The 24,798-nt window shown below is 38.9% G+C and overlaps 1 protein-coding gene across 4 annotated transcripts; it reads left to right on the top strand.

Annotated features, from left to right (window-relative positions):
• The first annotated feature begins 482 nt into the window (after positions 1-482).
• On the top strand, positions 483-21,967 carry mtmr10 (myotubularin related protein 10). Of its 4 annotated transcripts, none has more exons than XM_078248975.1 (16): positions 483-1,049; positions 6,742-6,802; positions 8,849-8,985; positions 9,479-9,551; positions 10,520-10,662; positions 12,720-12,813; positions 12,988-13,132; positions 13,898-13,985; positions 14,210-14,298; positions 14,614-14,744; positions 15,131-15,200; positions 15,684-15,754; positions 16,093-16,265; positions 16,362-16,532; positions 17,552-17,734; positions 18,654-21,967. In XM_078248975.1, the coding sequence occupies exons 1-16, from the start codon at positions 993-995 to the stop codon at positions 19,248-19,250; spliced, it is 2,283 nt and encodes a 760-aa protein (XP_078105101.1). In that variant the 5' UTR covers positions 483-992; the 3' UTR covers positions 19,251-21,967. The 4 variants fall into 4 exon arrangements, with proteins under 4 accessions (XP_078105101.1, XP_078105092.1, XP_078105082.1 ...); XM_078248966.1 differs by having other exon boundaries at positions 18,651-21,967; XM_078248956.1 differs by having other exon boundaries at positions 484-1,049; positions 12,985-13,132.
• The last annotated feature ends 2,831 nt before the right edge of the window (positions 21,968-24,798 follow it).

Below are 24,798 nucleotides of genomic sequence, written 5' to 3'. Positions count from 1 at the left end.
TGCCCACGTTGGGGCCCTTCCCTTGCTATTGCTCTGTTGTAATAGTTGGTTTAGGGTACCGTTTGTTGTACGTATTGTGTTTGACTTATATAAAATGGTAGTTTTATCTGGATAATCTGTCAAATAATGAAATACATAATCATAGTTTTATGAATGCGATTTTGTTTTTCCAGCAAGTTTGTATTTTTTGTGAAATAAAGTTACCGTAAAAAAAACGTAAGACTGACCGACTGTCACGCCCGTAAGCCTCTAAATCTGTCGATGTCTCATGGGAGTTGTAGTCCATGGGTGGCGTACTTGATGAATGTTAACAAAATAATCGTCATTTTATATTTTAAATGACAAGGCTAATAATATTGATACCGTATAGTAGTATATATCAATGTGTCTAAGAACATGTGCAGAATACCCCAGTGTCCTGTTTCAGCTTTTCAGAAAGTTTGATAAAAGAATTTCTCGGTACAAAAATATAGCTCAACAGCGGAGCCCGGAAGTAGGGCTAGACCTCGGCTCTTTATAAACATGGCCGTTAAGTCCTTTACAGCATTAGGTTCTGCGTTTGGCTGAATTAGTTAGACATTCAGGAAGTCACTGAGGGTAACTAATACAGTAACAGGTGGAAAGAAAATGTAGACACACAGCGGGCGCCTCTACATTATTTTTCATTGTTTTATCTTTGCGTGGAAACGGCATTTATAAACTTAATGTAGTACTTTATGCTAGCTAGCTAACCAAGCTAACGCCGATATCTCAACGTTAACTTCTGTCAACTTTTTTATCCAGCTAGCGTAATCTGCTACTTGACTGTTTAACGAAGTGGAGGAGTACCGTCGCTCGCAGGCTGCCTCGATGAATATTTTAACGTTACACACGGACGTGTCGGATATACTCAGCTAAGGGCTGACCTAAACTTTATTGACGGCTCCTTTAGGGTTGTTTTTTTCCCCCCCCACTGGCAACAGCCAAGGGCCCTGAAAGGGAGAACATAAACAATGTTTTCTGTCAAACCCATGAAACCAACCTTCAAGTGTTATCTTCCTCCTGTACAGGTATGTAACGTTATTTTATTGTGACTGATAACAGCAAATGTAACTTTTCACGGTGGATGGTCACGATACGATACAGTGTCCAATAATTTGAATTAATTTAGGCTGAAGTTGTCTCGTGACTGGTGTTGAGGAAAGACAGTTGATATTTGAACTGTGGGCAAGATTAAAAGAAGAGTTAAAGACTAAAAAGAGTTCAAAGTTAGAGTCAAGGGACATGTTGCTGGTTAGAATAACCAAATCAAGGGTTCATTTGGAGAAGTGAAACTTGTATGGGGATTCTTATATCGTTTTGAATAGGAGAATAGGTAGGCTAGCTCTGTCTTATCGAGACAGCAAGTCAAAGCGTTTGCCTAAAGACGCTGGTGCAACAACCCAAACAAAACTAGTGTTTGTACTGGCAAAGTCAAGACTAGTGTTGGGAAGTGTTTTGTATTAAGAAAAAAAAAAAAAAAAAAAATTCCATTGCCATTTTATTTAAAAACAATAATGCGTCAATTAATGTATTCGAGTTTAACATTATTATATAGTTATAGGCATGCTCTGGTCTTGGTAATAACCACATCAAAATTTCAAAAAAGAATATTAATGCTGCACTAAATGGAGATTCAGTTTTCATGAATGGCCTTTACATTTTATGTTGGGAAGTTCCAGCACTTAGCTTATTTAACAAAATACTTTCATATCAAATTTCAATATGTTTGTTCATGAACAATGCAGTCCTAGTATTTGGGTTTGTTTTAGCTGTGTACTCGAGCACATTGGATTTTAAATAAAGCAATACCTTTGCAGTTTAAGTGCTAACTTTTAGTTTTAATTAAAAAATGTTTACACCCACTAATGAGATGAGATTCAAAACTGTCCCCCTTTTACACATAACCCAAAGTGTAAAAAACGTTATGATGCTCTACTCTTCCACCCCATACACTCTTATAGCTGAAAGTCAGCACTTTAACCTCCTAGTCATTCATTTATTGGAAATACGTGTACTGGAGTAGAGCGAGCAGTGAAAAATACATGAATATCCAAACACTTATAGGCTGTCACTGTATCTGTCAGTGTGCACAGTATTTGAGGATTTATAGCATTATTATTATTATTATTATTATTATTATCATTACATACCATCATCAAGTTTGCTGATCACACAGCTGTGTCCTGATCACAGAAACCAATGAACAGGCCTACTTGAAAGGAGTAGAGGGCCTGACCCGCTGGTTTCAGGACAACCTAGTACTCATGAATGTCAGCAAGACCAAAGAGGTGATAATGGACTTTGGTAAGAAGTAGGGAAGGAACTATGCCCCCCTTAATATCAAAAGGTCTTCGTGGAGAGGGTGGACAGTTTAAAGTACATCACCGAGGGTCTGACCTGGGCGCTGCATACTGACTCAGTGGTGAGAAAGGCAAGGCAGAGACGGTTTCACCTCAGACGCCTGAGGTGTAGCCCCTGTATCCCCTCAAATACTGAGCAATTTTATACTCCTGCATCATTGAGTGTCCTGATGGGGAACATCACTGCCTACTACAGAAATTGCACCGAACAGGACCGCAAGGCCCTGCATAGGGCCATTCGTTTGGCTGAACACACAATAGGCGGTGCCCTACCCTGCCTAAAGGATATTTACACCATTGCATTGCAAGAAAAAGGCTAAAAAGGAAGATCCAAACCACCCGGGTAACAGCCTTTTCTCTCTGTGCGATTTAATGTGTCAAATTAAATTGATTGATAGTTGACTACTGTGTATCTTTGGTTCTTCTAGTTCTATAAACAGATTGCACCAGTTGCTTACTGTTAATGTTGTAACTGTTTATGTAACATGAATTTAACAAAACACTTTCATATCAAATTTCAATATGTTTGTTCATGAACAATGCAGTCCTAGTATTTGGGTTTGTTTTAGCTGTGTACTCGAGCACATTGGATTTTAAATAAAGCAATACCTTTGCAGTTTAAGTGCTAACTTTTAGTTTTAATTAAAAAAATGTTTACACCCACTAATGAGATGAGATTCAAAACTGTCCCCCTTTTACACATAACCCAAAGTGTAAAAAACGTTATGATGCTCTACTCTTCCACCCCATACACTCTTATAGCTGAAAGTCAGCACTTTAACCTCCTAGTCATTCATTTATTGGAAATACGTGTACTGGAGTAGAGCGAGCAGTGAAAAAATACATGAATATCCAAACACTTATAGGCTGTCACTGTATCTGTCAGTGTGCACAGTATTTGAGGATTTATAGTCATTATTATTATTATTATTATTATTATTATTATTATTATTATTATTATTATCATTACATACCATCATCAAGTTTGCTGATCACACAGCTGTGTCCTGATCACAGAAACCAATGAACAGGCCTACTTGAAAGGAGTAGAGGGCCTGACCCGCTGGTTTCAGGACAACCTAGTACTCATGAATGTCAGCAAGACCAAAGAGGTGATAATGGACTTTGGTAAGAAGTAGGGAAGGAACTATGCCCCCCTTAATATCAAAAGGTCTTCGTGGAGAGGGTGGACAGTTTAAAGTACATCACCGAGGGTCTGACCTGGGTGCTGCATACTGACTCAGTGGTGAGAAAGGCAAGGCAGAGACGGTTTCACCTCAGACGCCTGAGGTGTAGCCCCTGTATCCCCTCAAATACTGAGCAATTTTATACTCCTGCATCATTGAGTGTCCTGATGGGGAACATCACTGCCTACTACAGAAATTGCACCGAACAGGACCGCAAGGCCCTGCATAGGGCCATTCGTTTGGCTGAACACACAATAGGCGGTGCCCTACCCTGCCTAAAGGATATTTACACCATTGCATTGCAAGAAAAAGGCTAAAAAGGAAGATCCAAACCACCCGGGTAACAGCCTTTTCTCTCTGTGCGATTTAATGTTTCAAATTAAATTGATTGATAGTTGACTACTGTGTATCTTTGGTTCTTCTAGTTCTATAAACAGATTGCACCAGTTGCTTACTGTTAATGTTGTAACTGTTTATGTAACATGAATTCAACAAAACAAATCATAACAGCTCTCAGGATGTTCAACATGGTCTATGGCGACCATGAATCTTAGGCGTGTTTGGAATTTGCAAGCCCTATTACAAGTCTCTTCTTTTTAAAAATAAATAAATAAATATCTACGTTCTATCTAAGTTCTACACTTACTGCTTTAGTGCATAACTTTTTGATATTAATGAACGTCCGTTACATTCAAGCCATTGCCAAATGAGTTGCTACAAAGCTAATTAAGACTATCAGCGCCACACAACTCTCTCTGTATTTCTTAGTATGGCTATGTTCAGAAGATTGTGTCGTCTGGTGACTTTCCCAAGCAGAAACTTGAGTGAAGATAACTACGGTGGGGCAAAAAAGTATTTAGTCAGCCACCAATTGTGCAAGTTCTCCCACTTAAAAAGATGAGAGAGGCCTGTAATTTTCGTCAAAGGAACACTTCAACTATGAGAGACAAAATGAGAAAAAGAAAATCTAGAAAATCACATTGTAGGATTTTTAATGAATTTATTTACAAATTCCTCAGGAAAATAAGTATTTGGTCACCAACAAACAAGCAAGATTTCTGGCTCTCACAGACCTGTAACTTCTTCTTTAAGAGGCTCCTCTGTCCTCCACTCGTTACCTGTATTAATGGCACCTGTTTGAACTTATTATCAGTATAAAAGACACCTGTCCACAACCTCAAACAGTCACACTCCAAACTCCACTATGGCCAAGACCAAAGCGCTGTCAGAGGACACCAGAAACAAAATTGTAGACCTGCACCAGGCTGGGAAGACTGAATCTGCAATAGGTAAGCAGCTTGGTGTGAAGAAATCAACTGTGGGAGCAATTATAAGAAAATGGAAGACATACAAGACCACTAATAATCTCCCTCGATCCGGGGCTCCACGCAAGATCTCACCCCGTGGGGTCAAAATGATCACAAGAACGGTGAGCAAAAATCCCAGAACCACACGGGGGGGACCTAGTGAATGACCTGCAGAGAGCTAGGACCAAAGTAACAAAGGCTACCATCAGTAACACACTACGCCGCCAGGGACTCAAATCCTGCAGTGCCAGACGTGTCCCCCTGCTTAAGCCAGTACATGTCCAGGCCTGTCTGGAGTTTGCTAGAGAGCATTTGGATGATCCAGAAGAGGATTGGGAGAATGTCATATGGTCAGATGAAACCAAAATAGAACTTTTTTGTAAAAACTCAACCCGTCGTGTTTGGAGGGGAAAGAATGCTGAGTTGCATCCAAAGAACACCATACCTACTGTGAAGCATGGGGGTGGAAACATCATGCTTTGGGGCTGTTTTTCTGCAAAGGGACCAGGACGACTGATCCGTGTAAAGGAAAGAATGAATGGGGCCATGTATCGTGAGATTTTGAGTGAAAACCTCCTTCCATCAGCAAGGGCATTGAAGATGAAACGTGGCTGGGTCTTTCAGCATGACAATGATCCCAAACACACCGCCCGGGCAACGAAGGAGTGGCTTCGTAAGAAGCATTTCAAGGTCCTGGAGTGGCCTAGCCAGTCTCCAGATCTCAACCCCTTAGAAATTCTTTGGAGGGAGTTGAAAGTCCGTGTTGCCCAGCGACAGCCCCAAAACATCACTGCTCTAGAGGAGATCTGCATGGAGGAATGGGCCAAAATACCTGCAACAGTGTGTGAAAACCTTGTGAAGACTTACAGAAAACGTTTGACCTCTGTCATTGCCCACAAAGGGTATATAACAAAGTATTGAGATGATTATTGATTTGTTATTGACCAAATACTTATTTTCCACCATAATTTGAAAATAAATTCATTAAAAATCCTACAATGTGATTTTCTAGATTTTTTTTTTTTATTATTTTTTTTCTCATTTTGTCTCTCATAGTTGAAGTGTACCTATGATGAAAATTACAGGCCTCTCATCTTTTTAAGTGAGAGAACTTGCACAATTGGTGGCTGACTAAATACTTTTTTGCCCCACTGTACCTCTTCTGTACAGTCCATCATGTTTTTTTAATCCTCCGTGTCCTCCTTGGCTACTAGTAACTGCGTGGAGGAGGGGATGCGCCGATCATGTGGACACGCCGACAGTTTTGTTGTCATTACTTAGAATTCTTCATGGGGGCGACTGAAACTACGCACTGTAGCTTTAAAGGCAATTATTATTTCATGCTGTGTTTACAACGCAATACAAATGAGTGGTAATTTTCTAGCACCTCCACCTTGTAATGACACATTTTTGCCATTATTCATAATCCGCCGGATGTCCCTCATTTTCAGCCGGATGTCCGTTAACTTCCACTTTCTTTGTGTTGGCATTCTAAACTCCGGTCGATTTATGAGGACTATGGTTGACTGCTCCTCAGATCTCTGCAGGGTAAATCCAGACAGCTAGCTAGACTATCTGTCCAATCAACATTTTCTGTTGAACGACTAAAACAACTTTTGAACGTACACATGTTCCACCAAAGCAAGTTGGCTATTTTGCAGAGGCACCATTGCTCCGTCCGGCTCTTAGCACCGCTCAAGACGATTGTGATTGGTTTAAAAGAAATGCCAATAAACCAGAGCACGTTTTTCTCTTATCCCAGAATGTTGTGTGGACTAGCCAGACCTTCCAGCCCTGTGGAGGAAGGTCTGGCAATGCGAGACTAGTGTTTAACTAACTCTGATGTGACTTCTGCTTTTTCTCTAGACTGATGTGAAGAAAACTATTGAACCGCCTATTAAGAAGTTGGAGCCCAAGTTAATTCAAGGTAAATCTATCTTCTGCATTATCCTGAGAATAGTTGTAATCACAAACATTTTTTTTACTTATTGCTTGATACAAAATCAGATGCTTGTTCAGTTTCTGTCATTATCACTTTTAGATATCTTAGACATCTCTCTTACCTAGTATAAATATATTAAAGCTTTAGTGCGTAACTTTTTGATATTAATAAACGTCTGTTACATTCAAGCCATTGTCAAATGAGTTGTTACAAAGCTAATTAAGACTATCAGCTCCACACAAGTGTGGTGTGAAGTGAAGATAATTACCTCTTCTGAAGAGTCCATGTTTTTTTAATCATCCGTATCCTCCTTGGCTACTAGCAACTGCGTGGAGGGTGAGGGGGAGCCAATGCGCATAAGGCTTGTATCATGTGGACGCGCCGATAGTTTTGTCATTACTTAGAATTCCTCATGGGGGCGGCAGAAACTACGCACTATAGCGTTAAAAGTGGCTGTACTTGAAATACTAAAAAATAAATAGTTTCCCCACACGGCATTCGCAGACTGTTCCCAAATACGTGACATATTTTTTTCATGTTCGACATATGCACAAACAGCACATCCGTGGCCGGACTGGCTATCAATAAAAAGAACAGAGAAGCTTGAATTTACACCACACACTGAGGAAGTGTGACTTAATTACCGGCTCAGGATGCCCTTACTCCACTATATCTTTACATTGTTTCCACCTCTCAGTTGTGGAAAGTTACCTTTTTTTTTTTTTACAAGAAACAATTGCTTTATAACTCTTAAAATTATAAATTAAGTATGGAGTTCCTAATTCTCTCAAGCTGTGCCAATCAATGCATATTTCCCCATTATGGCACCAAAGTCTTAGGTGTAGTGAGTTAAAAAACTGGAGCAGCAGGAAAGCCTTCATTTCAATGTTTTTTTTTCTGGTTCAGGTCTGAGCAGTTGATTTGGGAGCCTCATGGGAGTGGCTCAACACACCCTTTTGTATTGTGTTATTTGGAGTAAAAACAGTCTAAAAGAGAGAGAAGTCTCATTACTTGTTTGTCAATTATCAAGATTTTTTTAAGGTCCTTTTAAAGTACTCTTAAAAAAAAAAGCATCTACATTTGCAAACCTGCTGTACTTTGGCCAAGTTTGAGGTTGACATGAGAATTTTAATTCAGTACCTGTTAAAGGGCTGGTAAAACAAACTTTCCATCCATTCACAAGCAGCATTTAACACTTAGGGGTTGTCGCTGTTTTCCCATCTTGATTTTGGTGCGGGACATAAAAACAGGTTTCATGTTGGTTTCAGCCTTCTTGTTTTTAACATAGTGTGCATTTGCTACATGCTGCTCTGAGGCAGTCCTTTGATCTGAATGCGTCTGTATGACTCCACTGCTGCCCCAGCTGTTATCTTTTGAATATCCCTGGGGCAACTTTTTATAGCAACATTAATGATTTCTGGTCATGTTAAGAGATAAGGGTCATGTTACTCATAAAAGATATAAAAATATGCCTTGTTAACCTAAGGCTTGCATGTAGGACTTTGTGCAGGGCATTTTGGCTTTTTCTGCCCAACAGAAACTTTGGGTATAGTAGCTTTAGCTTTTAAAAATAATTTAGCTTTTATTTTTGAAAAATAGCCTTTAACAACCATGCTATTCTAATGGAAAAGCATTGGAGAATGTATGAAGGAACAACAGAAAAGGTGAGGGTAGAAAGAGGTGGTTGGAGGACAATTACTGTAAGAAAGCAATGTTAAAAACCTAAGAGAGCTTTGTGGTCACTGTTATAACGGCAAACAAAACCTGGATGTTCAGTTGGTTTTATTGCAAAGCAATATGTTTGAAAATTAGAGGTAATATTTCTAGCTTGTAACTTGTAAGCCTGGTAACCGGTTGACTCTAAATTCATGGAAAATGTCAATTACTGGTATGTTCAGAAACTCAAAGCTAAGCCAGTGAATCTTATTTACTTTGTAATTTTCACTTTATATATTCTTCTTTGAACTGTAGTGGTAGACTGTAGTGTAGGTTTTACACTCGCATCTTTTTCTCTCATTTGTTTGTCACCAGGGGAGATAGTAGTTAATGAGGTGAACTTTGTGAGGAAATGCATCAGCGCTGAAAGCAGCCAGGATGACCTTTGGGGGAAGTTGATATGCACCAACTTTAAGGTCTCCTTCATCCCTCAAGATGCCTCTTCTAAACAGGTATTTGTGTAGTCTGACTTTAAAACCTTATAAAACCACTTATAAAACCAATGTTTTGTAACTTCCTCATGCAGTTCTTTAAAGTGTCTGTTTTATCAGGCTTCAAACTAAGAATGACCTCCTATGGATACAGTTTTACACTTTATATTTGGGAAATCTTTTGGTGGCACCAGCATACTGCTGCATAGCTTCAATACTTGTATTGCCATAGCCGTGTTTGTATGTGCAGTGCAGCTGGCAAGGAGGAAGGAAAACGTGTGTACTTTCCTGCAGTACATTGTTGGTGATATCTCACAAGAAGTAAAAGAACAGACGTCATTTCCAGCTATGCGGAATGTGTTGCCATAATAAACAGGACTTGATCATTATTCAGTCTGAGCGGATAAACTCGGTCTACCCACCAGTATTTTAGATAATATTTCAGTGAGTTATGGGTGTAAAATAATGTCTACAGAATGTCACACATTCTTTTTGTTGTTTGGCTTTACCACAGAAGTCCCAGTTGTCCCACCTCCTGCTTGGAGAACACGACATCCCCCTCACCTGTCTGGAGCAAGTAGTAACAGGTACATCTGGTGTTGCAAAACCTTAACTTTGTTTTCTGCAGTATTGCTATTGTCATGTCCGACATTCACCTACTGATTTCCATGTGGATTTCTTGTTACCAGAGCCCAAATGTTTTCCAAATATTTCCAAATCTATCATTTCTTCTAATCAGTAGCCAGAATACCTCAACATAAATATAAGCAAGCTAATGTTAGCATTTTGCTTAGTCTCTTACTCAATCGCCTGTTTCAGAACAAACATTTAGCATCCTTCCTACCGTCATTTTACAAAAGTGAGCTACAATTAGAATTAAAGTTAGACGGGCCACCTAATTAATCTTTGACAACTTGGTTGACTGGTCTCGTTTCATGGTCTTTCCTGGTCAGCAATCTGATAACAAGTGATGGAACAGCTAAGGCAGTGTTTAGTGGCAGTGCATCCTGGCCGGGATTAGCCGTGTTTATATATCTCGTTGCTGTCGATTGCTGACCCTGCATGGCCAACTGCCCAGAGCAAGGTTTGTTGTGTTACAGTGATGAAGCATGAGGCTTTGTTTTAACCAGCTTGTTTTTGACCTGTCTGGGTTACTGAAGACAACATTCTCATTATTATTATTATTATTATTATTATTATTATTATTATTATTATTAATACTAATAAATCCTAATAATTAGGGCCAAAAATTGATTTTCCAATTCAAATTGATCTTCATTTAAATGATCCGATAATGATTTATAAAATACAGAGATCGATCTTTTAACCCTAAAAGACCTGCGGGACCGCCGGTAATCTTGGCCAACGTTACTGTCTTTAACAGGCTGTAGCTCCATTTTAAAGCTAGACTGAATATCTTGATAATATATAAAGATTACATCCCAAGACATCCATTGGTACCAACCATGTCATGCTAGCTTGTCGGCAAAGCCAAGCTTAGCATTGCATCTGCATTAGAGGAAGTTCTAGTCATATTTTTGTTTGTTCCTCTCAGCAAATGATACAAAGGGGAAGAAGAAAGTATTGGGGTCAAACCAGAAGCTGAAGTTCAACCCGACAGAGCTCATCCTCTATTGCAAAGACTTGCGCATCATTAGGTTCTGCTTTGATGAGGCTGGGCCTGAGAGTGCCAAAAAGGTGAGTGGTACTGAAATGAGTTTTATATAAAATCCAGTAATGTTACGCTGGTCTTTTTAGAGATGCTTTAAAGTATCAGAATAATCCTTGTCAGACTCTTATCGACTTTAGGTCTAGGTGGGTCTTGAGCTGACTAAATGGAACTGGTCAAATATATGAAATGCCAAAAAGAACCTGACTGTAACCTCTCAATGACTAATTGGTTAGTATTAACCATGTATTCCCTTTTTCTCAGTTCCCCTTGTCCATTTCACTGTTACTTGTTGCTGACCAACTTTTCCTTTGCTGACTGAGTAAACTCGCTACATACACACTCAGTTTCAGTGCTATGACCACTTCCTCAGCAACAAGGATATTCATACCATACCAACTTTGATGTGCCACTCTCTCACCCTCCATCTGAATAGAACAACTAACTACTTAAAAGGCATTTTCAGTGGGGTCATTAGCCAAACAATGAATAAGACACATTGAGAACAATGCTTATTCAAGGCAAGGAAACTGAGAATGATCCTGATTGTAGGACCAACTGGCAGCGTGACTCTGACTCATCTCCTGCACAGAGAGATTAGATGGACAGATGTTTCATTCTTCAGATTAGAGTGTAGTTGAGGGGCCTGTAAATCAGCAACATCTGTATAGTAGCCATTCAACTAACAAATTAAATACCTCCTCAATACCAGTGTATATTGATATCAAGACATGATATTTTGAGAATGACTAGTGGTGTTTTTAGAAGATAAGTGCACACAATGGAAATTAAAGGAAATCCTTGTTATGCAGATACAGTGACCCACCATGTAGAGGCTTTCACTTTAAATCCAGCTAAAATAATTTAATAAGAACGGAAATTGTGGCCAACTGTCATGCAGCCTTAAAGGCCAGGTTGTCAGTTGTGTAGTGGGTTGAGCTGTTATGGTAACTGGCAGCAACTCGGGCTTTGACTGAATTTACAAAGACTTAAAAGCCCTTTTTTAAAGGCAAAAATCAAACCTGGAAGTTGTCTCCTTCGACAGAACCTGCCCTGGGAACGTGATTTCTTGATAGTTATACTTAACCAACTGAAAACACAGCCAACAGTAACAAACATTCAGCACTCTCGCGCAAGCACAGATGTTGCATTAAAATCATTGTGGTATCTGAAGTTGTAGAAGGCCTGGAAATGGACATGTATTTGTGAATTATGTGCACAAGGGTCTTCAGGAGCTCTTGGCTCCCTGCAGCCTCTCTACATGACCCACAAGAGTAAGGCAGCTGTATATCTCTAATCTCTACAGTGTGCCAATGAAATGGACATGAATGTGAATGTACATAGTCACATGTCTGATCTCCCATGTCATCTGGGAGCAATTGTGAGTAGGTTTTGGAGGACATGAAGCTCCAAAGCACATGCATTTGGATTAAACCGCATTAAAGTATGGCACTGCATTGGGCAGTCTCATGACCACGACCAGTGTTACAAGTCTATATTTAATTTTTTTCAAAATGCACTTTTTATGTATTCTAGTGCTTACAACAGAATATGGAAGAATTATTATGTATAGAGCACTCAAACTAGAAATGAGTCTGCCCTCCCTCAATCCTGCATGTAATTACAGTGTGAACCTAAAACGAGGCTCAGTTCTTTTTTTCTTTGTGACATATGGAATTAACCCAACCTATAATAGCTTATTTTGCCATAGGAAATTACAGAGTTGGGAGCAGACACGCACGCACACACACACGCACGCACGCCTATGCCTTTTCTGTGTTTCGTGTCCTCGTGTTATTCACAGCTTTACTACTGAATGGACTGCTTTGTGTGACTCTAGTGGAGCCACAGGAAGATTCAGTCCTATAAACCCAGAGCAGTAGGATTTCTGTTAAATATTTGTTGTATATCTTGTGTTTGTATGGTTAAAGAATGTACCTCATTTTAGCACTCTGAGTGTACCGGAGTTTGAAAGCTGAATGGTTGTGATGAAACCTAATCTGCCTTGATCATTTTTAATTGATTCCTTCATTCAGCTGAACATCTATTGTGTATGATCCATAAAAGTAATGTTCTGCTATTGTAGGTTTGCCTTGCCATTGCCCACTATTCCCATCCAGCTGATCTTCAACTGCTGTTTGGCTTTGAGTATCAAGGGCGGCGATACCATGCATCTAAAGGTATGTGTATAGCATGCCATATTTCTTTTATTTCTTCTAAAATATGTAATATGTAAACTGTTATTTTTCCTCTTAATCCACATTTAAAAAGTATCCATTTCAAATTTGACTATACATGTTTAATTTCTCCGCGTTATGCACCAGAAATGATCTCAGTGTATCTATTTCCAGAAGAGCACGTCAATGGTTCCGCCCCTCGAGGAGGATTAAGGACCCCCATTTTTGACCGTCCATCAGACTGGGATCGGGAGATCAAGAGAACTGGGGCATCAGAGTGGAGGGTGTGCTCCATCAACGAGAGATATGTCATCTCACTAAGGTTTTCATCTCTTGTTTGTTTTATGATAGTTGTCGGAGGCGGAGTATGTCTGTAGCACCTTCACTTGGCCTTAGTTGTTACAGACCCTCTAAATTTCACCCTTTACTCATACCTGGTATGTTTTGGCAAGACTATATTTACACTGTAAGCTTTTTTCCATGCTTCATGAGTGACTTAAGGAAAAAAAACTCTGAATGTCTTGGTAAATGCAAGTCTATTTTGGACAATCTGCTATTCAGTTCAGCGGTGACATCATGGTGGGTTTTAAAGTAAGGTTTGTACAGTGTTTTATGTGGAATTTGAGAACAGACTTAAAATTGCATAATGCTAGCTTGCACCAAACTGCACCATGGGGCCCCTCAATCACAACAAATCTCACTGCTAAATACCTGAATACTCACCAGCTTTGATATTTGCGACAGGCACAGCAAAACAAATACAGTGCTAACATGCTATTTACAGTACATCAACCAAGGCTTTTAGTACCATTAGTACAATATTATGGTATTTCAGCATGAAGCAACACACTTAGCTTATTCATATGAAAAAGATGGGCATAGATAAGTGATACAATATACTGTATAGCCTGAATCTATTTTCTACATTAGGATGCTCTTCGTTTTCTGACTAAGATTGGAGGTTGTGGGAAACATGAAAATACTTTTTCTTAGATATATTTTTCTGTTTTCTTTTTCGTTTTATTTTAATGGTGTCCCGTCTTTGATATCTGTGTAACACCAGTCTTTCGCTCACTCTTCTTTTTAGTCTTCCAGAGTACATTGTGGTCCCAGTTTCTCTGGCAGATCAGGATCTAAAGCAGTACTCCATATTCTTTGCTGATCAGCGCATCCCGGTGAGTTTTCTGATGTCTCCATTTAACAGTGTGCTGGTTGTCTAGCTTTGCTTAGGAATACTTCCTTTATTCCTTTCCGTTATTTATTATTAGGCCTATAATGTAATTTTATTAGCACATTCAAGGGCCACCAATGGAGTAATTTGTAATCCTTATCTGTCAGTTCCAAGTACCTTCCAGTTTGATTGATCAGAGCACTGATTTATGTCCATTCTACCTTGTAGCTCTGGTGCTGGAATCACCCAAATGGAAGTGCTCTTGTCCGCATGGCCAGCATAAGTGATCCATTGCAGCAGAGGAAGATCGATCAAAAGTATACCAAACTCCTCTACTTTATTCAGATTCAGAACATGTATTAAATGTGTTGTTTCTACTCTCTTTCGCACTTTCACACTGTAATTCAATAACAGCCAACAGATGTTCAACTACAGCAGAGGAATAATAAAATATTGAGATTTGTCTTAATTTGATACAATTCTAAACATGTATTTTTTTTTTTACAGGTTTTTTTGGTAACAAAGTGGGTTATGCTAATGTTCTGAATATACAAATGATGTATTGCTGAGATGTTGCTTCAGCTGTTTTAAGACCTCCTTAACCCAGTCATTGATGTCTTGTGTTGTGGTAGGGTCTTCACCGCCATCACAAAAAGCCACCCACAGCGCAGTGAAGTCATCCGGTATGATCTAGACAAGTCTCTGCCTAACATCCAGGACATCCAGAGTGCCTTTGTTAAAGTCAGGCAGATCTGTGTCATAGGTGAGCCTCAATGCCACTTTCAATAGTAACGGTTGATAACCTCTGCAAGTATCCACACACCTTTTGTGTAAAATATATCTCAATGCACATTTATTTTAAGTGGAATGGAAAGGATTTCTTGACATGCTTGGTATAGTTTTTTTATAGGCGTACAATTGTTTAACTGTTTTTTTTTTTTTTTTGGGGGGAGGCTTTTCCGCCTTTAATGTTGGACAGGACAGCTAGGTGAGAAAGGGGAGAGAGAGGGGGAAGACATGCAGGAAATTGTCACAGGTCGGATTTGAACCCTGGACCTCTGCGTCGAGGCATAAACCTCTCAGTATATGTGCGCCTGCTCTACCACTGAACCGACCCGGCCACTGTTTAACTGTTTTGATTGTGTGCAGATCCTTTTGAGGAGTCAGAAGAGAGGTGGCTCTCATCAATTGAAAATTCACGATGGCTGGAGTATGTCAGGTATGTAAACAACCTAAAGCTGTATGATAGCTCTTTATAAACTATATTGTTATAAACAGTGTAGTTTATAAAGTGCCTTCACGACATTTCTGTTACCCTTGTAGAACAAAACATACCTGCATAAACATCTTTAATTATTTTTGTATTGTCTTATTTAAGATGCATTTACACTCATTACATTCATTACACATCCAATAATGTATCTATGGAATTGTATGTATATTTCTATACTGTTTTGTATATATTTACACTCATGAGATTAGTTACAGCATGATTATTCAGCCTCAAATCAATGGTCTGCTTGCCTGGGCCATTAGTAGCACAAGCACAAAATATGACTTGAAACTTATGAAGTTTATATCTTGCCAAGACACTGATGTTTTTCTTTGGTACACCGTACAAAGCTGGTAACTTAGAAAATGGTATGTTATATAGTATGTTTTTTTAAATCGGTTAACATTTATGCTCCGTTTGTGACTCAAGGGCTTTCCTGAAACATTCAGCTGATATAGTGTACTACTTGGATGGAAAGAATGCTTCAGTCATTCTTCAAGGTAAAACTCTTTCTTTTGTAATATTAGTCCCCATGTTATTTTGAGTGCAAGCCTCGCCGTTTCAAGCCAGGGTTTCACAGAGCTACAGTATTTCTTTATTCTTTACTGCATTGTACATGATGGTGAACTTAACTTTTGATTTTCTTATTCCATTATTTGTGATATTGTACCAATGCTTGACTTCAAACACATGTTGCACACCAGCCAAAGTACATTTAAAATATTGTGGTCAAATTCCAATCATTACCATATTATAGGCATCAGAGTGTCCTCGGAAGTGCTGCCTTGCAAACAGCTTGTTTTAAGCTTTTGGTTTCTCTTTTGATCTACTTGTACAGAGGAGGAAGACCGAGACCTGAACTGTGTAGTGTCCTCCTTGGTGCAGCTCATGTTGGACCCTCATTATCGCAGCCTCATTGGCTTTCAGAGTTTGGTGCAGAAGGAGTGGGTGATGGCTGGCCATCGCTTCTTGGACAGATGCAACCACTTAAAGAAGAATGAAAAAGAGGAGGTATTTGTCTGACCTTAAATAACTCACTCATAGATCTAATAGAAATGCCAAGACTCTAGCGCTTCTTGTTTGTTTTTCTCTGTTCTCTCGGTCTAGTCCCCACTGTTCCTGATGTTCCTGGACTGCGTGTGGCAAATGATGAACCAGTACCCAGCAGCATTCGAGTTCACAGAGGCCTATCTGACAGTACTGAGCGACAGCATGTGGATCCCACTCTTCAGTACTTTTCTCTTCAATTCTCCCCAACAGCGAGCTCAGCACTTGATGGTGAGATTAACATACACACGATTGTATATTCATTTATTTTAGTTGAGTTTAATAAATATAATTTATACATGGAAATACCACAGTGAACCATGCTGTGCACCAAATGCAAAAGATTCCACCATAATCCTTAATATATGTTTAAATCAATTAAATGAGAACAACATTTTGCAAATATGGTAGTTGTTTAAAACTATAGTGCGTAGTTTCTGTTGCCTCCATGAAGAATTCTAAGTAATGACAACAAAACTGTCGGCGCGTCCACATGACGCCTTACGTGATCGCGCAGCACCCCCCAACCCTCCTCCACGCAGTTACTAGTAGCCAAGGAGGACACAGAGGATTACAAAAAACATGATGGACTCTTCTGAAGAGGTAATTATCTTCACTTGAGTTTCTGCGTGGGAAAGTCACCGGACAACACAATCTTCTGAACATAGCCATACTGAGAAATACAGAGTGTTGTGAGGAGCTTTGTAGCAACTTATTTGGCAATTGCCAAATGAGTTTATTATTAAAAATTATTAAATTAACGTTTATTAATATCAAAAAGTTACACACTACAGCTTTAAATTACAACAAACGCAAATCTTTACACAACAAAAAAAAAACACGATTTGTGCTTGCTTAAAAGTCAGAATGTGTTCATATGTGAAAATTCCATGTCTGTGTCAGTAGTCCAAGAAGAATAAAAAAACACACGTAATTCCTGGTGATGGTGTGTAAAAAAGCAACATGTTTTTGTGGTATCATCTCATGTCAAGAACTATAATTTCCTTATGTGTGTGTCAGATAACTGACAGGAAACAGTGCTACGTAATGCACACAGACGAGCACACATTTAGCTGTGGTCTGGAAAGTAACTAAATGAATTGACAAAAACAAATTATGGCAGTTGTGTTTTTTGTTTACGTACATTGATTGTTATCTCAAGTCTGTACATAATATTATACCGAAAACATTATTATACATACTGAAAATCTGAAATCCAGAGTATAAATAACCTTGTGTTTACTCTACAGGACTTTGCCAAGAATAAAGCCATCCCTCAAGGAGAAGAGCAGGCTGTGTATTTCCCTCCTGTTTGGGACTGGTCGCAGCAGTTCTCCACCAAAGACCAAACCCTCTTTAACAACCCCATGTACGTAGGCAAAGGAGCGGCCTGTGTTCAGAATGGAGAAGTGAAAACCTTCAGACGCACAAAGGTATATAACACACTGAGCTCTACAAGTTTATAGGGGTAGTAGTAGTTGTATGCTAACTTCTTTTACTACCCTGGATATAACAAACACTCCAATTTCAGGGTAGACTTTTAACCTTAGTTTAATGGTTTTTCTGCCATGTTGAATGAAAGGCGTTTGGTCTTTACCAGTCCTTCTTGTTTACGGTCATGTAGCCTGTTTTTAGTGCTAGTTACACGCCTGCACCCAAAACAATATACCAAGTATTACACTCTTGTCCTTGTACTTTCTTTTCGTATTGGGTAATGCACAAGTACTTCTTACCACAGTTTAATTTCCTTTTTTCTCAGGAATTCAAGTAAGAAAAAATATTTAGTATTTTTTAGAGTTTGTTATTCGAGGTTGTCTTTTCCTTTTTTCTTTTGCAAGGTCGATATCATAGTGTAAATACAGTGTAGCTTCCTCTGTGACTGTGATTTCTAAGTAATTTTAAGGTGCTTGCCGCACAATAGCCTTTGCATTTTCAAGATCAGACTAGGATCTATAATGATGTGTAGGTATTTTCGAAATGGGTCATCTCAATCCTCTGACCTCCTTACAATTACCTCAGGCTGGTAGGTGTTACTATTTTCGTACTGTATGAATTTTGCTGAAATGCACAAAGTTTCTGATGGGAGTAAATGTTTAACTTGACTAATCCATCCAGTCAGCAATTTTAATTATTGCTGCTGAGATTTTATGGGCACCGTTTTGTTTTCGTGCCATCAGCAACTTCTGAAAACGCACAGAAGGTGAATTATTACACAAACATTTCTCAAGTTGTAGGTTTCAGGGTCATGAGTATTTGATAACGCAGGTGGAGATGCACTAATTGAGAACCTGGAACGAGTGAGCTTCGGTTAGAATTAATTCTCACTAAGCATGTGTGTCCTTCCTTCAGCAGAAAACCTACAGTTCCACATTGCGAGGAACGCCTGCATCTCTGCGCAATGGACTGAAGATTGGAGAGGATTCATTGACCCGACGGGGCTCTCTGGTGTCGGAGCTGAAGTCTGATTTTTCACCGGTGAAAGACGAAAGCCCGTCAGAGCGCTTCTTCAGAGACTGGTTCTCTCGAGCTGCTGACCAGCAGGGCCTCCTGATTCCCCTGATCTTGCCCTCACACGTGGCTCTCTGGAAGCTCTACTTTCTACGCTGGGTTCCTGAAGCCTGCATTCCCAAAGGAGGCCCCATCACTGCCTACCACAAGCTTTCCCAACTGGTCGATGAAATTGAGATACTGCAGAGCCAACTCAGGCAGTATAAGGGACCCAGTGGCAGCACACCACTCCCCAACCCAAGTAGGCCCTTGTCAGACCAAAGGAGGATGTATTTTAAGGCCGCTTCCCCTACACTTCCAGACTTTCTTACCTCCTCCTTTCCTTTCACCCCGATGGGAAACCTATGTCGCCGCAGTTTTCAAGGGACCCCCATTAGCAAATTTCTGAACGGGGCAAAGATTTGGCTCTCTACAGAGACTCTTGCTAATGACTCTCTCTGAACACGCAGGGCTTTAGGGCTCACCTTTCTGAGCTCAGTACAGGTTTGTGTAACAATTAATCATCTTATTTTCTATTACCTCTTTCTTAAATACCAAGAAGGAAAATGAGAAATAGAAAAAACTAACTTTGGACTTCTGATTTTTAATAATTTATAAGCTAGAATTTGCACCGTTGATGCTGCATTGAATTCTGAGGTAATTTCTAAACTGAAGTGTCTTCTTTAGGACTGAATCATTATTGTCCAGTTATTGTTACAGTTGAGGAATTCAGATTAACCAAAGCACATCCTCCTCATTGGCCAGTGAGTTGTTACTGTGAGGTCTCTTCTGACTGTGAAAGCTCATCATACTCAATGTATTTGTATAATAGCTGTATCTTCGTGTCTACTTCAGCTTAGGTCTTCCTCAAGAGTTAGCTAAAAAAAACTGCTCTTTTTTGCTGAGTGTACCCACACAAGAAGACTTTTGGATATTTTATTTTTCAAGTTGAGGGCTTCCTCTCCAAGATTTACCTGTGATTTAATGCACATTTTAAAGTAATAATTAAACTTGAACTAAGTGTGTGTAGCAATGCCATCAGTTTAGTTGTCCTTTTGTTGAATTCTCGTTTGTCAGTAAGACTTCCCCACTGTAATGGACTTGAAAAATGTAATCCAAGAAGTAATGCTTGAAATTAGAAAATGCCCGATTTTACTGCAGCAGCAATGATGCATTTCACTGAACACAGATTTTTACTAAAGAGGATTAGGGCCACATGTGAAAATGTTATTCAAGTTTTGAGTTTAAAGTTAGAGTTAAGAGTTTTCTTTTTAAGTTAAAAAAAAAAAACTCGGAGCTCAAATAATTTTTTCACGTGGCTCTAATCGTCTTTCGTGGATTTTCAAGTACTCAATTTGTTTGTACCTTCCAGGAAAAGTAATTGTAATATTTTACCTAGATTTATTATTTTGTTTCAGAAAGAGGAACAGAAAATAACCCTGCTAACTGCTAAGTATTTTACTATGTGGTAAAAACAAAGATCTGGCCTGGTTGAATGTAATGAGGCGCTTCTTTTCTTCCTTTTTTTTCTTTGCACAAACTGCTATGTGATCCAAGTGCCCATATTTTATTTAATGGCTGTGTTGGCGTTTCACTGTAAGCTACAAATAGTGCAAGTTCAGGGTCTTACTTTGTAGATTTACTCTATTTTTAAAGCAGAGAAAATGGCCTATATTTTTAGTATCATAAAGCAGGGGATACTTAGAAGGCAAAGCTGAGCTGTGAGGACTTCAATCTGTGGTAGGTATTTCCTCTTCTCTTTTTTTGAAGGGGTTTTATTAAACTTTTATAGAGGCCTTCTGGTAAGGCACTGAGGAGAAACCATTCATATTAACTGTAGCTCAATGGATAAATATTTGAAAGCAAAGGGACAGACAAGGAAAATATCAGCAATAAATCATCTGGATAGCAAGTGTCATAAATACACTTGTGTGTGTAATTTTGACATTTTAGAATAAAATGACAATAAAGGTTAGTTGGCAACTATAACTACAGTCCATACAAGCTGTTTAAAGAAAACCCTGATCTTTGTACATAGGGAAAGGTTAAACATACTGTACCATTAACAATACTTTGTAATACGTTTGTAAAAAACATGTGTTCTTGTTTCCAGATAATGCTACTCTGCTTAGAGGAATAATATAATAGAAAACAGTGAAGCAGTGAGGTTACTGTGCTTCCAATCAGGATAGTGCTGGTGAGATTAGTGCATTAAGATGAACAGGTTTTTATAGTGCAATCGGAGAATTTTCTGGCGAGCTAAACTTCCAATGCATTGCAAAGACTTTATTTGGAGACTCTTAAAAATGTCTGCCTGGGAAGTTTACCACCTGCTGAACTAGAGTGGTTTGAGACACATCAGGGGAAATGGATCAGTCATCCAGTGTCCATTTAAAACTGGCGAGGAACTAGCACTGTGTAATATCCTAATGTCCTAAAATAACAGTATAAGCATTTAATATCAAAGCCCTTAGTCATTTTAAATATACGACCACTGGACAGACTCAACATCTGTCCTATTACACAGGAGCATCGATCTTGGATGCTAGAATTACCAGTTTCCAATGATATTCATATACACTCTGCAAATAACTAGTTCAGGTGTCTTTTGATATAGATGTGTATAGTGTGAGTGCAGAACCTGCTCTCCCAAATGCTATTAATTGCACATGTTACTCAACATATAGGATAGTTTGGTTTAATGTGCTTGTTGAATATAATTTTTGCAAATATAAATACTGTATATGCTTGAAATATTGTAATTCATAGTTTTGATTAATGGTACTTAACTTTTATCCTTGTTTTAGTCTTTATATTTTCTGAAGAGATATTTATATGCTGTGTTCTTCCACTAATTCACAATGTTGCACTCTGCTGTAATTGCATGATGACCGTGCTTCCACTGTGGCACAGTTTGATATTGATGAGCAGCAGATGTATTTATTCAGTTATGCAAATGTTCCCTAAGTGGGATGCAAGTGCTACTGTACATCCCCTGTGCCTTTTTGGGAAGATTGACCATTTTTGTAACTATATTCTATATCTGTTGACTTATTTTAGTTTTCAATTCTTTAAATCTAGTTAAATACAGTGGTACTGCACTGAAGCTGTTTTTCCTAACAGAAAATAAGGCTCAAAAGTGTACCAGTAACCAACCATTACAATATTTTTCAAATGAATTTGCGTTCTGGCTTTTATTTCAATGTGTTCTTGCTCAAGAATCCACTGATTTTGTCTATTAACCTCCGACAGTATAACCACCCCCCCCCTCCCATTTATCACAAATTACATGAACAATGTGCCAAAAGGGCTCTCAATAATGTTTGTACAATTCGAGAGGATGGGTAACAATTAATTACTGCGAAGTTAAGAAAACACAACTGTTGGTTCCCAGCCCAGCTCATAACAGAAACGTATTCACAAAAATTCCTGGTGACGATTATACTCAACGATATATATAAATCCTATGTGCCAAGAGTTTGTCCTAGCAATTTAGAGTTTTTTTTGTCATTTAAATTTTATTTATTTTAACATTAACTTTATACAAAAATACAGATGTGATATAATGGGATTCAGTCAATTAAGAGGGAAAAAAAACACCCAACCTAAAAGGCAGCTACAAGGAACCACCCCATAAAGTGCATATTCATTTTTACATTTGGCCCTAGCCTTTAACAGTATTATAAAAGAGCAACAGGTTTACATAGCTACCGTGTTAGATACTGACTTCTACAAGAGCATGCTAGCTAACGTAAACACTAGTTAGCCCATATATGTTACTGAAAAGTAGAACACTTATTAAAAAATTTGGAAAACAAATGATCCGCTCTCTCTGACATAACCTTGCCTTCCGTTGTGTAAACTGGATGCAGAGTTTTTCTGTTGCATTTGTTTTCTGGGTTTTTGTGCTTTTCATTTTGCATCGTTCGTTTCTGTATTTGCAGCGCGTTTATGTATTTGGTTGTGTTGTGTGTATTTGCAGCACGTTTTGCTAAATGTTGCACATGTGTTGTCAAATTAATGAATGTGTTTTCATAAGTTGCAGGGCGTTTGCCCCTGTCGGCCACCGTACAAAAGACCTAATGAAACAAGTCTCTGAGGTAGCTCACTTTTTTTTAGGGGTCTTTGTGACCAATCACTCATTTCAGGCACAGATAAAAACTGTAAAGAATTCACATGAGTGAGTGAAGCAACCTAATGCTGTTTTTTTCACAGCATCATACTTTTATGCATAGATAATTCCTATTGAATGTCTGCACCTTCCAAGGTAACTACACATGTATTGGTTTGAATTTAAAACTTTTGGTTTCTGAGGACCTCCCCAGTGTTGACTGAACCATGGATGGAACACAACTTCACATCATGGCAGTCAGGCTCAACAAGCTTGCTTATACACTCTGGCTACTGACCCAATTTTAAGTGAAATTGATGTGTAAGTTAGTTTGTAAGTGATTTAAGTTTTTACATAACCATGCAAGGTGAATCATTCGCTCACTTGAATGAAGAAGACACATACAAGTGTACAGTACAATGTAGCGAAATGTCTCTGCATTTAACACACCCTAAGCATTAGGGGCAGTGGACAGTCACATAGCAGCACCCGGGGGGGAAACTTGTGGTTCAGTGTCTTGCTCAAGGACACTTGAGACATGTGGCCAGAGGAGCCGGGGATCGAACCGCTAATCTTGTGGTTGAAGGACAATCCCATTACCTGAGTGTTTAACACAGGTGCAGAGGGTAGGTATAACATTTAGTTCCTTATTGTGGTATAATAACTTCATCTGTAAAATATAGCATTATTGTAGGATGTTAACGGAACCAAATCTTATTTAATAAAACACTAAGTAAAACAAAACCTTAAACTAAATTTAACTTCATAGGCACTGATTGCTGTTAAGATTAGAGAGCGCCTAAATGTGATGCAAACATAATGTAATGAATTCCACGTGCTTTTCTGCAATGCCATTTAAAAACTACTGCTGTGAAAAGGGCCTACTGTTCTGCTTAGGGCCCCCAAAGGCCTTGAAACGACCCTGACCTTTTCCAAGTGTTTTTAGTTACTGTATCAACACCTGCCCTTTTTAATTAATTAATTAATTTTTTAGTTTTTTTTTCTCCTTTATTTAGAACAGCTGAAGAGAGACAGGAAATGGGAGGGAGAGAGAGAGAGGGGGACAACACGCAGCAAAAGGCCCCGAGCCGGACCCGAACCTGGGCCGCTGGCGAAGACTGAGCCTACATGGGGCGCGCGCTCTACCAGGCGAGCCAGAGGCCGCCCCAAAACCTGCCCTTTTAACCATATGGTCCGAAGCTTTTTGTTTATATCAAAGATCTCACCATGTGACCTCATGTCAATTGTTCTTGGCAATTTGATTAATTTGCTCCACTCAAGTACAAGCAAAATCTACTTTTTAAGACTTTATTATTTTAGCTTAGGTTGTACTCACATGGTGCATATTCCTAAAGAAAGTTTTGTTTGATCATACTACCACAGAGAAATCGACACACTCGAAGCCAGGTAATGTTAATTCAGCATTGGAATACTGTAGCCTATAGCATTTGTGGTCAATATGTGGGCTAATAGCAGCACAAGTCCCCCTAGTGAAGCTGTGGATCACATAACTAACTGACACATTACACCTAGAGAGAATTAGGATTATCTTGAAACTGAAGACATTTATAATTAAAAAAAATAAATATGGCCCCGATTTATTTCTTTTCATGAACAACACACAAATTGAACACAAACCCATAAGTAACAGGGTGGGCGGGTGAATGGGTTGTTTGACTGTATATACCCTCTGCGAAATAAGCCTAGTGAAAAAATGTAAGCAGTTTCCTATTCTGTCAGTTTATTTTGCACTAATGCTTCTAATAAAAATATTTGAAACAGAAATTGGGGTCGATATGGGCTCCCTGCGTTAATCCAGCCAAAGTTTTGTGTGCCTAAAGTGACCTGTCATGTCTGTAGTCAGCTTTTTACTACAACTAAAGATGTCAGAACGAATTG

Source organism: Sander vitreus, chromosome 1 (assembly GCF_031162955.1).
Source record: "Sander vitreus isolate 19-12246 chromosome 1, sanVit1, whole genome shotgun sequence".
Lineage (NCBI taxonomy): Eukaryota > Metazoa > Chordata > Actinopteri > Perciformes > Percidae > Sander > Sander vitreus.
This window is presented reverse-complemented; position numbering and strand designations above follow the sequence as displayed.

Bases quoted from the DNA above. Each gene is read 5' to 3' on its own strand.
- mtmr10 (XM_078248948.1), top strand. From the start codon at position 993: ATGTTTTCTGTCAAACCCATGAAACCAACCTTCAAGTGTTATCTTCCT. The intron at 6,803-8,848 runs GTAAATCTATCT...GTTTGTCACCAG, and splicing joins GGAGCCCAAGTTAATTCAAG to GGGAGATAGTAGTTAATGAG. The intron at 15,755-16,092 runs GTAAAACTCTTT...CTACTTGTACAG, and splicing joins TGCTTCAGTCATTCTTCAAG to AGGAGGAAGACCGAGACCTG.